The sequence below is a fragment of the Oncorhynchus nerka genome, linkage group LG3 (genome assembly GCF_034236695.1).
Source record: "Oncorhynchus nerka isolate Pitt River linkage group LG3, Oner_Uvic_2.0, whole genome shotgun sequence".
NCBI classification, from domain to species: Eukaryota; Metazoa; Chordata; class Actinopteri; order Salmoniformes; family Salmonidae; genus Oncorhynchus; species Oncorhynchus nerka.
Window position 1 is genome coordinate 44091719 of NC_088398.1, and position 14508 is coordinate 44106226.

Sequence of the window (14508 nt, forward strand, 5' to 3'; positions counted from 1 at the left end):
GCCACTATGGTCCTCTCCAAGCTCCCGTATTTCTATCCTCCCTCCCATCCACCTCCCATCCAGGCCTGGCCACAGCCCCCTCCAAGGGCCAGTCCCTCTAGCCTCCCTCCTGTCACCACTCACCCTGGTGGAGACAGGGACATGCATGTTAACACCGTGACCGGGAGATGGTGTTGATGATAATCTCTACACTGCCCTCACCCTCAGGGCTGTGAATGTGCTAGTGCCAAACACACTGTATGTCCAACTCAACAGAAGGTCTCTTCAACAGTAAGGTCTGTTCAGGCATTCTAATGACAGACTAGAGCAGTGAGTCCTGGTATATTGATTAGATTCCCTCCATAGCGGTTTACAAAACAGTGCACAAGATGAGAAATAAAACAGACAAAAGTTTCATGATAAATTGCATTGCCAGAGTTATATGAATCGGGTTGGATTGACACGGTATGATTCTACCCCATTTATCCAATTTCCTTTTCTTGAGCCTGTCATTTGCAAAGGTAATGGACCTCATAGATAAGTTTCCCCTCTGTCGCGAGAGGAAATGTGTCACATATCTTCATTGTAAGAGAGAGCAGTGTCAATCTCAACTCTATGTGAGGGAAGGTCAGAGTGTCAGTGTGTTGAGACCAATGACTAGAATTCTCATGTGCTCTGAGGAAATTGCTACTGTAGGATTAATCTCACTCCCTGGCCTTGGTGAGCCAGTCGCTGTTAAGGAGACAGGCCATGTTGTACTGTCGCTCCAATCATTTCCTGAAAGCTTTTGGCTTTGTGAGGAAGATCCACAAGAAAAACACTGCAAAGGCTGTGTCAGCGGGAACTGCTGAAATTGTTTTCCTTCAGCACCTTTTCTGTGGAAACAGAGGTCAAGGGTATCATTTACAAAAAGAGACAAAAATAAAAGGTTAATATATAATTCACTTTTCAAAGATATGCTAGTTTTCTGATATGCTTCAAATGTTTCTGGTCTTGACACATTTCACTGTAAGGAAATAAAAGAAAATAAGCTAATAAAACTGTTTATTTAAATCTTCAAAGTCATATGTTTTCAATATATCCTTTAATTTGTCTTCCAATTGTTACTGATAAATGTAACTCTCAAAATGTATGTTTGTATAGAGCAGGAGCAGCTCCCATTGGTCAAATGAAGTACCTCCAATACAGACTCCACAGTGGACTGATGGGGTGGGGTGTTGATCAGCAAGAAAGAGGGAGGCAAAGACAGTGAAACAATATTTTACATCCAAAGACAATTACTTCGGGGAATTCAGCCTGGACTGTTTTAGGCATAGAGATCCTATAACATAAAGGATGGTAATTTATAATTATATATTTTTTGTCATGTTGCTAGGAAATGAACAAGCTCTTCATAAGCAATTGTCTCAGCTCTGAGGGTGTATGTTTACTATGGGGAAGAATCCAGGGAAATACAACAGTCAGAGATCAATATAATACCACCTCTCCTCTCTTACACCAACCAGAAAGTCAAAACACAGAACAATTCCAATGGAAGTTTTTATTTTTTTTAAATTGGAAGAAATGAACAGAAATAACGCTTAAGTAACAATGTACTGAAAAAAATATTTTTGGCTTTAACAAACTCTACAAAACAAAAATATAGAGGAAAGTTTTCATAAGCTGGACATACAAGTTACCACTGGCAAATGTGTGGCACATGTAAAAAAAAAAAAAAAAAAATATTATAGTATTTACTCTCATATAGATATCTCTATGAAAATCTTTTGTTTCTTCAAACAATCTGTACAAAAACTTCTCTCTTCATAAATTACTACTTTTCAATATAACTGAATGACTGTTTAACATGATGGTTAATTAAATGAGCTTTTCCTTCTTTATGCACCCTTCCAACTCTTGACCCAGACGCAGTTTGGCACTTGGTTCAGACATTACTAGCAGCATAACCCTCACAAGAATTCAACAGTATTAGTTATCAGTCTCAGGCGTTTCACAGAAATCTCAAGTATAGTCACAATGGCCCTTTACTTTGGTAACTCAACTTAAGCTGACTTCAGAGGAAATGCTGCTGCAAGTCTGTCTGGACTCTGACAAAGCAACAATGATGTTCTCAGGAGCACAGATCCAGAAAATACCACAACTTCCACCTTTTATTTATCTTCAACCACTTTTATTAGCCTCTGGAATCTGGAATTGTGATGAAAGCAGCAGTTCTACTTTTGAAACTATGAAACTGAATTTCTGAACACAACTAAAACACGCTCAACGCACAATTTTCCTCCGAATGATTATAATAATACGTCATAAAAAATAAAACAATTATTTTGAAGAAAATCAAAAAGTATTAAAAACAACCTGAAAGAAAACAAGTGTATATTGCCAGCTCCTGAGCATGGCGTTTGGTCTGGAAGGGCGGGCTGGACCTGCTAACCCGGCTCAATACAGAGGAGAAAGTAAACTCTGAGGTAGATAACTGGTCGGTCTGTGCAACCATCAGGCCAGAACATACCATCTATTGGCCAGAACACAGGCTTCTGGAAGACAACTTAATCATAAAGCCTGTTCAAATCTACTATGATAAAAAAAATATCAAACTTTAGCAATAACATTCTGTTGCACAATGTTAAAACAAATTATTATTGTATTTTTTGAAATTTCATAGTTTCAAACTGTCTTCTTTCCTGGTTCAATTCATTTTATAACGTTGCATTTTCCATTTTTCTGTAGTGACGAAATCAGTGTGTGGCACTTGTTGGATCCAAATCTTCCTTCATGCTTGTTTGTGTCCATATTTTCCCATAAAACGTATGACAACTGAATGTAAATGTACAAAAAAGGCACATTCTCCAAACTGCAATCTAGTCTGGCAAAACGTCAATTACATCCTGGTTAGAAAGAGAAATTAAACTATTTCCTCAATTTACTAGCTCACAGTTCTTTGGTGAAGTAAATCATAATTGAAAGTGCCGAGCTTGTTTGTTTCCTATCAAAGAGCTGGGTGCAATAATATCTACATATTCATCTCAGTTTTTCCCCAACTAAAACTCCATTAAAAGTTTGCCGTAAGTTGCACTGGAAGGCTTTGATAAATCGAAGTTTGCCTCTTTGCATTTCAACTGAAAGTGAAAAAGAACAACAAAATCCCCCAAAAAGACACAACCACACCCTCCCTTATTCCATCCCCACCCCTAGAAGCTAATTTTAGGCTAATCTACAACACCAAGTAATCAAAAAAAGGCAAGATTCAAAATGTGATAATTCAACAGAATTTCTAGCACATTCAAACAACCAGAGACATTTAAGGCCCTGTGATTATACAAACATTACATTATATTAAAACATCATCAGATTTAGAGGGTAATTTCACTCTAAACATTTTTTCTCAAAAACTTCTACTTTAGATTCATTTTCAGAGGGGAAAAGCAAGAACATTTAAACACAGCAGATTTATTTTGCTATATCCAAAGGAAAAGCCCTATTTCACTGATTTACAAGGCAATAGCTCTCACCATGACTTCCTCATTTCTAGCCTAGGAGGTTGCCTATACAGCTACTGTAGTCTAGATGGAAAGATCAATCTAGACCACTAAGATAAATCACTTTACAATAAGAAACATTTAACACGTCACCATAGCAACACTCACACAGCAAGCACAAAACATCATTTTCAAGATAAATAATACAACTTCAGAAAATTCTATTTCAGTACAAAATAAGAGGAAAAACTCAATTAAAATTATAAAAAAATATTAACAAAATACATCTTTACTATCATGCACCATAAACAACAAGTCACATGATCCTCTATAGGTTCTTGCATCCATGTGACAATTCTTGGTAAAAAATAAACATTCTTTCTTTAGTAAAATACAACTACTTTTTCTTATTTTTTTAGAGAATTTGAATCCTTTGATGAAATTAATCACTTATTTGCACCTCATGGGACATACCAAAATTGTCTCACATGTTTTTCTTATCACAAACAAAAGTAAATCATTGCAGAATTCTGTACAAAATGGGGATAAATCCTTAACGCACAATCCATCACCAGAAGCAGCCATGATTGTTTGAACTGTCATCCCACTCTGTCTTCTGGGCTCCTACCACACCTGAGGACACAACCAAGACAGTCAAATGATTGTACACTCTGATTCTCTCCTCTCTGCACAGACCATACAAACGCTCCACACCGCGTGGCCGCGGCCACTCTAATCTGGTGGTCCCAGCGCGCACGACCCACGTGGAGTTCCAGGTCTCCGGTAGCCTCTGGAACTGCCGATCTGCGGCCAACAAGGCAGAGTTCATCTCAGCCTATGCCTCCCTCCAGTCCCTCGACTTCTTGGCACTGACGGAAACATGGATCACAACAGATAACACTGCTACTCCTACTGCTCTCTCTTCGTCCGCCCACGTGTTCTCGCACACCCCGAGAGCTTCTGGTCAGCGGGGTGGTGGCACCGGGATCCTCATCTCTCCCAAGTGGTCATTCTCTCTTTCTCCCCTTACCCATCTGTCTATCGCCTCCTTTGAATTCCATGCTGTCACAGTTACCAGCCCTTTCAAGCTTAACACCCTTATCATTTATCGCCCTCCAGGTTCCCTCGGAGAGTTCATCAATGAGCTTGATGCCTTGATAAGCTCCTTTCCTGAGGACGGCTCACCTCTCACAGTTCTGGGCGACTTTAACCTCCCCACGTCTACCTTTGACTCATTCCTCTCTGCCTCCTTCTTTCCACTCCTCTCCTCTTTTGACCTCACCCTCTCACCTTCCCCTCTACTCACAAGGCAGGCAATACGCTCGACCTCATCTTTACTAGATGCTGTTCTTCCACTAACCTCACTGCAACTCCCCTCCAAGTCTCCGACCACTACCTTGTATCCTTTTCCCTCTTGCTCTCATCCAACACTTCCCACACTGCCCCTACTCGCGCCGTCCCAATCTTCGCTCTCTCTCCCCCGCTACTCTCTCCTCTTCCATCCTATCATCTCTTCCCTCTGCTCAAACCTTCTCCAACCTATCTCCTGATTCTGCCTCCTCAACCCTCCTCTCCTCCCTTTCTGCATCCCTTGATTCTCTATGTCCCCTATCCTCCAGGCCGGCTCGGTCCTCCCCTCCTGCTCCGTGGCTCGACGACTCATTGCGAGCTCACAGAACAGGGCTCCGGGCAGCCGAGCGGAAATGGAGGAAAACTCGCCTCCCTGCGCACCTGGCATCCTTTCACTCCCTCCTCTCTACATTTTCCTCTTCTGTCTCTGCTGCTAAAGCCACTTTCTACCACTCTAAATTCCAAGCATCTGCCTCTAACCCTAGGAAGCTCTTTGCCACCTTCTCCTCCCTCCTGAATCCGCCTCCCCCTCCCCCCCCCTCCTCCCTCTCTGCAGATGACTTCGTCAACCATTTTGAAAAGAAGGTCGACAACATCCGATCCTCGTTTGCTAAGTCAAACGACACCGCTGGTTCTGCTCACACTGCCCTACCCTGTGCTCTGACCTCTTTCTCCCCTCTCTCTCCAGATGAAATCTCGCGTCTTGTGACGGCCGGCCGCCCAACAACATTGCCCGCTTGACCCTATTCCCTCCTCTCTTCTCCAGACCATTTCCGGAGACCTTCTCCCTTACCTCACCTCGCTCATCAACTCATCCCTGACCGCTGGCTACGTCCCTTCTGTCTTCAAGAGAGCGAGAGTTGCACCCCTTCTGAAAAAACCTACACTCGATCCCTCCGATGTCAACAACTACAGACCAGTATCCCTTCTTTCTTTTCTCTCCAAAACTCTTGAACGTGCCGTCCTTGGCCAGCTCTCCCGCTATCTCTCTCAGAATGACCTTCTTGATCCAAATCAGTCAGGTTTCAAGACTAGTCATTCAACTGAGACTGCTCTTCTCTATATCACGGAGGCCCTCCGCACTGCTAAAGCTAACTATCTCTCCTCTGCTCTCATCCTTCTAGACCTATCGGCTGCCTTCGATACTGTGAACCATCAGATCCTCCTCTCCACCCTCTCCGAGTTGGGCATCTCCGGCGCGGCCCACGCTTGGATTGCGTCCTACCTGACAGGTCGCTCCTACCAGGTGGCGTGGCGAGAATCTGTCTCCTCACCACGCGCTCTCACCACTGGCGTCCCCCAGGGCTCTGTTCTAGGCCCTCTCCTATTCTCGCTATACACCAAGTCACTTGGCTCTGTCATAACCTCACATGGTCTCTCCTATCATTGCTATGCAGACGACACACAATTAATCTTCTCCTTTCCCCTTCTGATGACCAGGTGGCGAATCGCATCTCTGCATGTCTGGCAGACATATCAGTGTGGATGACGGATCACCACCTCAAGCTGAACCTCGGCAAGACGGAGCTGCTCTTCCTCCCGGGAAGGACTGCCCATTCCATGATCTCGCCATCACGGTTGACAACTCCATTGTGTCCTCCTCCCAGAGCGCTAAGAACCTTGGCGTGATCCTGGACAACACCCTGTCGTTCTCAACTAACATCAAGGCGGTGGCCCGTTCTTGTAGGTTCATGCTCTACAACATCCGCAGAGTACGACCCTGCCTCACAGGAAGCAGCGCAGGTCCTAATCCAGGCACTTGTCATCTCCCGTCTGGATTACTGCAACTCGCTGTTGGCTGGGCTCCTGCCTGTGCCATTAAACCCCTACAACTCATCCAGAACGCCGCAGCCCGTCTGGTGTTCAACCTTCCCAAGTTCTCTCACGTCACCCCGCTCCTCCGCTCTCTCCACTGGCTTCCAGTTGAAGCTCGCATCCGCTACAAGACCATGGTGCTTGCCTACGGAGCTGTGAGGGGAACGGCACCTCAGTACCTCCAGGCTCTGATCAGGCCCTACACCCAAACAAGGGCACTGCGTTCATCCACCTCTGGCCTGCTCGCCTCCCTACCACTGAGGAAGTACAGTTCCCGCGCAGCCCAGTCAAAACTGTTCGCTGCTCTGGCCCCCCAATGGTGGAACAAACTCCCTCACGACGCCAGGACAGCGGAGTCAATCACCACCTTCCGGAGACACCTGAAACCCCACCTCTTTCAGGAATACCTAGGATAGGATAAAGTAATCCTTCTCACCCCCCTTAAAAGATTTAGATGCACTATTGTAAAGTGGCTGTTCCACTGGATGTCTTAAGGTGAACGCACCAATTTGTAAGTCGCTCTGGATAAGAGCGTCTGCTAAATGACTTAAATGTAATGTAAATGTACTAAAGCCCATTTGCAGTTTGAAGTGACTTAAATCCTATTTGTTTGCATATCCGATTCGAGTCTGTTCTTTTTCCTGCAGTCTGAACAGCCAAAAAGCACACAGAATCCCATATTTCAAGCCACATTTCAAACCTTGGTAGGTCATTTGAAATCAGAAACAAATCTGATTCCTGGCCTTGTGACTTGTGTCTGAACGGTCAAATGTGATGTACTTGCCCTCAAGTGGTTTTTAGACTGTTATTTGGCATATCGTGTTGCTCACTAGCTACTCTGTTGACAGTTTGACAAGAACATGTGGTAGAGAACTAGCTTGTTAATTGTTTACAAACAAATTAGTGAACATGCTAGCGAGCTAAACAGCTACCTAGCTAGCTAGTTGAGTGGTGTGGCTAGCTAGCTAGTTGACCGGTGTGGCTAGCCAAAAAGTACTCGTTTTGAAAGTTGTATCATCTTATCCTATGAGGCTTTAAAAGTGTTCTTACACTATGATTTTAAACATTCAAAGAAACTGGGAAACGTCCATGGCAGGCATTGTTGTTACGTTAGCTTGCTAACCTCTTGAGTGATAGGAAGCACGAGCACCACCTCTAATTAGCCTGCACCACTGCGCACACAACCGTCATTACTATGACAACTAGCCATGTCAGCAATTTACAGCTGTCTGAACACACACAAACCCCGATTCGGTCACTTGTAACTTGCTGTTTGGTCAATCAGATTTTGAAAACCGATCATTAATCAATAAGGCATGAGAACCTGGGGATTATCGTTGCGAATAACTCCCGACTAAGAGTTGTTCTTAGGCCCAATGTGGAGAGAAGGGCCTGGGGAAACAGCCCTTAGGGGGGAGTTTATAGGCTATGACGATTTCCAACATTAAAAAGAGATTAACAATATGTTTTCATTAAAAATGTTATTTTAATGAGTAAATTCATTTTCTTTCATCCTTCCACCAGACGATATAGTCTGAGGAAAAGCCAGTTGTTAGTTTTGAGATTGTGAAGTTGCTAGCCAAACAGGCAGGCCATTCATTTTATTCATTCTATTTGCAATGGCTGCTATGCCAAACAAATCATTGGCATGTAGCTACATAGGCTAGCTACTTCTGCTTTGCTAGCTAGCCAACTAATACTAACTCACAATCACACCCGGCAGCTGAAATGACAGCAGACTCTGTGCATTTGTTTGTTTTACCTTTGTTTCTATTGCCATTTCTATGGATATATCCACTCTAATGATCCTGATAAATGAATTCGCCTGGCTCAGAGAAGCCGTCAGTCTCTTTTGGACATGTTCATATGGCACAGGGGAGATTGCAACATTGTTGCATATGTCAGAGAGGCAGGCAGCAAAGTTTAGACAAACCTAATGCTAGGCTTACACGCATGGGGAAATTTACATTTTAGTCATTTAGCAGACACTCTTTTCCAGAGCAATTTACAGTAAGGGGTGCATAGATTTTTTGTACTGGTTCCCCGTGGGAATCAAACACACAACGCTGGCGTTGCAGGCGCTACGCTCTACCAACTGAGTCACATGGGACCATAAGGTCTTAATGCCTTTTGCCAGGGGAGATTATGTTTATGAACGGCCTGGCTGGGCTGTGGCACAGTGGACGCGCATTGACAATTGACATGGAACTGTTAACAGGCAGTACCTGGGGATTGTGGTGAATAACTCCCTGCTATCAACCAATCAGCATCCAGGATCCAAACAAGCCACTTCATAATATAAAACATTTACCCACAACCATATAGGCTAGGCTGAAGACCCTGGTCCCAAATGGCACCATATTCCATATGTAGTGCACTAAGTCTGACCAGAGCCCTATCTGTACTCGTGTACTATATAGGGAATAGCGTGCCATTTGATATGCACAGCATGTATGACATAAGGAAAAGATCCCACACTGACTGTACCTCCGTATTACTTGGTTTGTTGGTAGGTGTAAGGGGAATGATCACTTGATGACTCCACCTGTTGTTGCTGACTGTTGTCCTGGAAGGAAAATGAAGCAGTTTACCATCTATAAATACATGAAGTGTTATCTACGTGAATTACCTCTTTAATCTAGCATCTATAAACAACCAAGTAGTAAGTATAGCTCAAATCTTCTGGGCCAGTTTCACAGACCTAGTCCTGGACTAAAAATCATTCTTAATGGAGATTCTCCACTGAAATAACTTTTGAGTCCAGAACTAGACCTAATCTGTGTCTGGGAAACTGGCTCTATAGGTACAGCTAAGGTACAGGACAGCATAAAATATGATTCATCAATAGTAAGTTAATCACAAACCTCCACTGGAACATTTGTGGCCTGCATGTGTGTGTACTGGGGAATATAGGCTCCTTGCATAGAGTTTGCAGCCATGTACTGCACAAGGAAGGACAGAACTGTGTTAGTATACATCCATCTAAAATGCACTATATACAATACAGATTCCGACATCAAATGTACTTCTGGGGCCGTATGTAAGCATCTCAGAGTAGGAGCACTGGTCTAGAATCAGGTCCATGTTATCTTATTTATTAGGATCTAAAAGGCTAAACTGATCCTAAATCAGCACTCCTACTCTGAGATGTTTGATACATACGGCCTTCGCTCTAATTATACAACACATGAACACAGTTTAGACGTATTTGACCCTGTGACCCCAGATCTCTCACCGTTCCTGTGCTACCCATGGAGAGATGACTCATCTGCTGAGTGAGAGGGCTCATCATGGATGTAGGCTGTAGTGACATAGTATGGTCCATAGAGGGCGATATCACCGCTCCCTGGGATAGAGAGTGTGAGAGGATGAGAGCACGGTAGCAGAGGCACACAGACATTCATGAATCCTATATTTCTTTGTACGTATAACAAATAAACGCTACACACATCCACGGATACCATGCAAGATCAAAATGTCAGAAACAGAGGAGTGAGAGACAGTGTAAGAGAGAAAGAAGGACAGACCGGCACGCTAATTCCTATGTAGTGCACTCCTTTTGACCAGAGCCCTATGGAACCTGGTCAAAAGTAGTCCACTGAAAAGGGAATAGGGTGCCATTTGAGACGCAGCCATCCTGTTAAGTCTCTGGAACTAGTCAGGGCAGATAGGTGGAGCTGGAGAACGTTGGAATAATACCTAGATTAAGCCCTTCCCTTCCTGAATCATGTATCATTCCACAAGGGCATGCCCTCTTTTAGGTTTCAGACCGAGAGAGAGAGATCAACTGAGCTCAGTGTGTCAGACTTCATATCCTATGGCCACACTGACTATAGAAGTCACTGGATGCATCCCAAATGGCACTCCATTCTGTATACAGTGCACAACTTTTGACCAGAGGCATAGGCATTACATAGGGAAGAGGGTGCATTTGGGAAGCAGCCACTGACAATCTTGGGCACATGGAAGTACTTGTAAGAAAAACACCCACTAGGAACCCCTATTTCCTTGTAAAAGCAGGTACGACTATATGGCACAGAACAACAATTACTCATCTCCCTACTAAATGGAATCAGTCATCAAACACAAGATGTTTGAAGCGCTTCCAACTTGTCCTGTGGTGAGTGTTGAGCATCACCAAGAGAGTCAGGCATCCTGGTTCTAGTATTTCTCTCAACACCTTAGTGCCAGTAAATCCCAGAGTGCCCAGTCACATCCTGTATGTGTGTCCTCACTACCATCCATCTTCATTTTTCACCAGTGGTGAAAAGTACCCGATTGTCATTGAGTAAAAGTAAAGATACCGTAACAGAAAATGACTCAAGTAAAAGTGAAAGTCACCCAGTAAAATTCTACTTCAGTAGAAGTCTAAAAGTATTTGGGTTCAAATATACTTAAGTATCAAAAGTAAATGTAATAGCTAAAATAGTAAGTATCATAAGTAAAAGTATAAATCGTTTCAAATTTTTAATATTAAGCAAACCAGACAGCACATTTTTTTTACAGAACACTCAGACATCATTTACAAAAGAAGCATGTGCTTAGTGAGTCCGCCAGATCAGAGACATTAGGGATGACCTGGGATGTTCTCTTGATAAGTCTGTCAATTAGACAATTTTCCTGTCCTGCTAAGTATTCCAAATGTAACGTGTACTTTTGGGTGTCAGGGAAAATGTATGGAGTTAAAAGTAGATTCTTTTCTTTGGGAATGTAGTGAGGTAAAAGTAAAAGTTGTCAAAAATATAAATAGTAAAGTAAAGTACAGATACCCCAAAAAACGACTTAAGTAGTACTTTTACTTAAGTACTTTACAACACTGCTTTTCACCTCCCTAGTTCTCCTCTTTTCTAAACATAGAGCAAAGGGAACACCTGCAAACAGCTGATCTACACCTGCCCAGAGTAAGAAAGAACAGAAGAGAGAGGAGAGAAGGGAATGAGAGAAGAGAAGGAGAGGAAAAGCAAGACATTCCAACAAGAGAAGAGAAGAACATAGAAAGGAGAAACATTTACATTCCAAGGTGAGGGAAGAAAACAAGGACAGGAGTTGATGAGAAAATAAGCAGGGGGCGTGAAAGAGAGGGTCAAGAAAGGTTGTTTATTTGGGCTTACTGGGTGCTGCATGATGTAGGGCTGGTGAGTAACCCAGGAGGGATTCTGTACCTGGAACATCACACATACACTCTGTAAACACACTGGCACAGCACAGGGCACAGGGCAGGCACAGGGAGAGAGCTATTTCAGGAGCTCACATGCCTCTCTGTTTGGCTCAGCACTACAGAATACACCCCAAATGGTACTCTATTCCCTATAAAGTGCACTACTTGTGCAGTACTTTTGACCAGATCTCTATAGGCCCTGGTCAAAATTAGTGCACTAGGGGATAAGGTGCCATGTGGGACACAGTCCAGGGAGTAAGGCCATAGTGACCTCTCACAGCCCCAGCCCTCTAAGGAGAGCCCTCTGAGGTAAGTGTCATAAAAGGTTAATACATACATATAGACCTGGTCAATTACAGAAAGTGTGCATTATGGCTGTGTAGAATAGTGATGCTACTCAAAGCCATGCAAACCCATCCATCCATATCAATTGAATGAGGTAGATGCCAACCTGGTACGTGGAGATAGGTGAGAGATATGGAGACATGGACGTTTGAGCAATCATCCTGTTTCCGATGCTGTATGGAGACGCATAAAATCTGTAGAGGGAAATTCAAACGTTTCTAGAGTCCTATACGCCACAAAATGATAAGACTTTGATTGGATTGATTCCTTACCCACAGTGTACGGCAACAACAACAAAATGCTGAATTGACATTTTTTTTTAAATGGCAATATGAACACAGTGGATTTGTTGCGGTGGCTCTTACCCGTTTTGCATAGCCGCTGTGGTGGTGTCGTACGTGAGGGTCATTCCAGCCTGGGGACATAGAAAAGAACAAGAGAGCTAAAAGGAGACCAGATAACTCATACCCTGAGGCAACCCACACACACAGTCACATTAGCCTTAAACAAATCTCCCCTTGACACCTGTGGAGACTGATTACTGCACTTACACCTCATAACTCTGTCAAAGAGTTCTAGGTATACGATTTAACCTTGACGTTGGTTTATTAAAACTGGAACTGGACTAATTTTTACACATCTAAACGCCATTCCTATAGATGTGCTCTGCCGTGTGCAGCAATCCCACTCCATCTAGCATGCATGCTGAAACGAAAGGGCAGCAGCACTCACCAGTCTAGCATCGCCGTCTCTAGCCCACGCACGGCTGTTCTGCAAAAATGTATACTGGCTTTGCCTCTTTTTCTGCCCGCCGTCAGCAAACTTACACAGTAAGGGCTCCGGTGGCACTGGAGAGAAAGAAAGAAAGGGAGAGAGAGAGAGAGACAAAGGGAGAGAGAGGGGCTTCACAATCACACAAACACTACTACAGTATGCATGGTGCTGTCTGAATCGCTTACTGGGGAGGCAGGTAGCCCAGCGGTTAAGAGCGTTGGCCCAGTAACCAAAAATTCACTGGTTCGAATCCCTGAGTAAACTAGGTGGAAAAACTGTTGATGTGCCCTTAAGCAAGGCACTTAACCCCAATTGCTCCCGTAAGTCGCTCTGGATAAGAGCGTCTGCTAAATGACTCAAATGTAAATGTTACTATACAGTCATTAATGGAAGCTGACTGAGCCTGGGAGTGGTTTTTTAGCCCGGCTGAGAAACACAGACATCTCATTTGTCAGCTGGGGCCCTGTAATCCCTGTCCTTTCCAAAAGGCGGCAGGGCCAGTGGACACTATTTCAGTCGATTAATCCAATTAAATAGCTTAAACTGGCAAATAAGGCAGCTCTCCAGCCACAGAAGGCCGCTCTTCACTCTGCCTCTTAGTAGAGGGTCCATGGCACCTGATTCACTAGGGCCCTGGTCAACAGTAGTGCACTATATAAGGAAAATGATGCCATTTTTGGACACAGACCCAGCCTCCTGAAGGGACCACAGATCCGCTGCTTGACCACTCACTGTATTGGTTCACATCCCAATGAACCAATAGGCAATCCACCTTTGACTATAATTTGAAGCTGTTTAATAAAAGAGCTAACCCTTGAGAGCCAGTGCAGCTGCTGAAAGGGTGAACAAGTATTGGTTCTTAAGAAATCAGTCCCTTACCAGTAACTCCAGGTGGTGTCTTAATAAACTTCCCGTTGAAGTGAGAGATAACGGAGTCACATTTCTCTGTCGACTCCATCCTGAAATATGCAGGAGACGAGAAGTTACACTGCAGAATCTCATGGTGGCATCCTACACTGCTTTATGTTTTTAAAACGGAATATAAATGCAGACCTTCCCAATAAATGCTTTTTTAATGGGTCAATATCCTGGGCTTTTAATCTTGGTTGCAGGTCCTAGACCTAAATGTAATGTAGTAAATATATCTCTGCTCTGGATCATTGGTAACATGCATGCAGGCAGGGACTTGACCACACACCCTCTCATAGACAGACAGACATTCCTATGAAGCAAAGATAGTGTTTCTGCTTTGTGAATCAAGGGCCTGGCCTCCCTTTCAGGTTAGTCAGTCAAGTGCCCTGTTATGTGAGCGTGAAAGGAGGAGGCCCACGTTAACACTATAATTACACCATCCCAGTCATAATGAAACTGATCTTCAACTGGCACTTCAAAACATTAACTCTTCGTTGTCCATTAAAATCCACGGCTCACCACAGTGTGTTCACTCATCCTCTCTGGGGAAAAGTGGAAATACAATAACTCCTGGGCTACAATGGCTATAATGGCTATAACTATCTCTAATCAAGCAATGTAGTTGTGAATTTTGATTACGTGAGAATACATTTTTAATCTGATCTGTATGTGCTCTTGTAAACTCTGTCGCTATCCTTG

General features: G+C 43.7%; 1 protein-coding gene across 9 annotated transcripts in view; it reads right to left on the reverse strand.

The window, feature by feature from the left end:
• Positions 1–1504: 1504 nt before the first annotated feature.
• LOC115108508 (RNA-binding motif, single-stranded-interacting protein 1-like) overlaps positions 1505–14508 on the reverse strand; it is a 51734-nt gene continuing 38730 nt past the window's right edge. For 5 of the 9 annotated variants that reach the window (XM_029632917.2, XM_029632937.2, XM_029632978.2 and 2 more), the window contains 9 exons: positions 13777–13856; positions 12856–12971; positions 12489–12538; positions 12230–12317; positions 11732–11782; positions 9856–9966; positions 9485–9562; positions 9108–9186; positions 1505–4088 (listed from right to left, as the gene is read on the reverse strand). In XM_029632917.2, coding sequence (XP_029488777.1) covers positions 9115–9186; positions 9485–9562; positions 9856–9966; positions 11732–11782; positions 12230–12317; positions 12489–12538; positions 12856–12971; positions 13777–13856 — 646 coding nt within the window. In that variant the 3' untranslated portion in view covers positions 1505–4088; positions 9108–9114. Of the gene's footprint in view, positions 4325–9107; positions 9187–9484; positions 9563–9855; positions 9967–11731; positions 11783–12229; positions 12318–12488; positions 12539–12855; positions 12972–13776; positions 13857–14508 lie in introns of all 9 variants that reach the window. The other 4 variants (XM_029632957.2, XM_029632967.2, XM_029632927.2 and 1 more) reach the window with 3 other exon arrangements.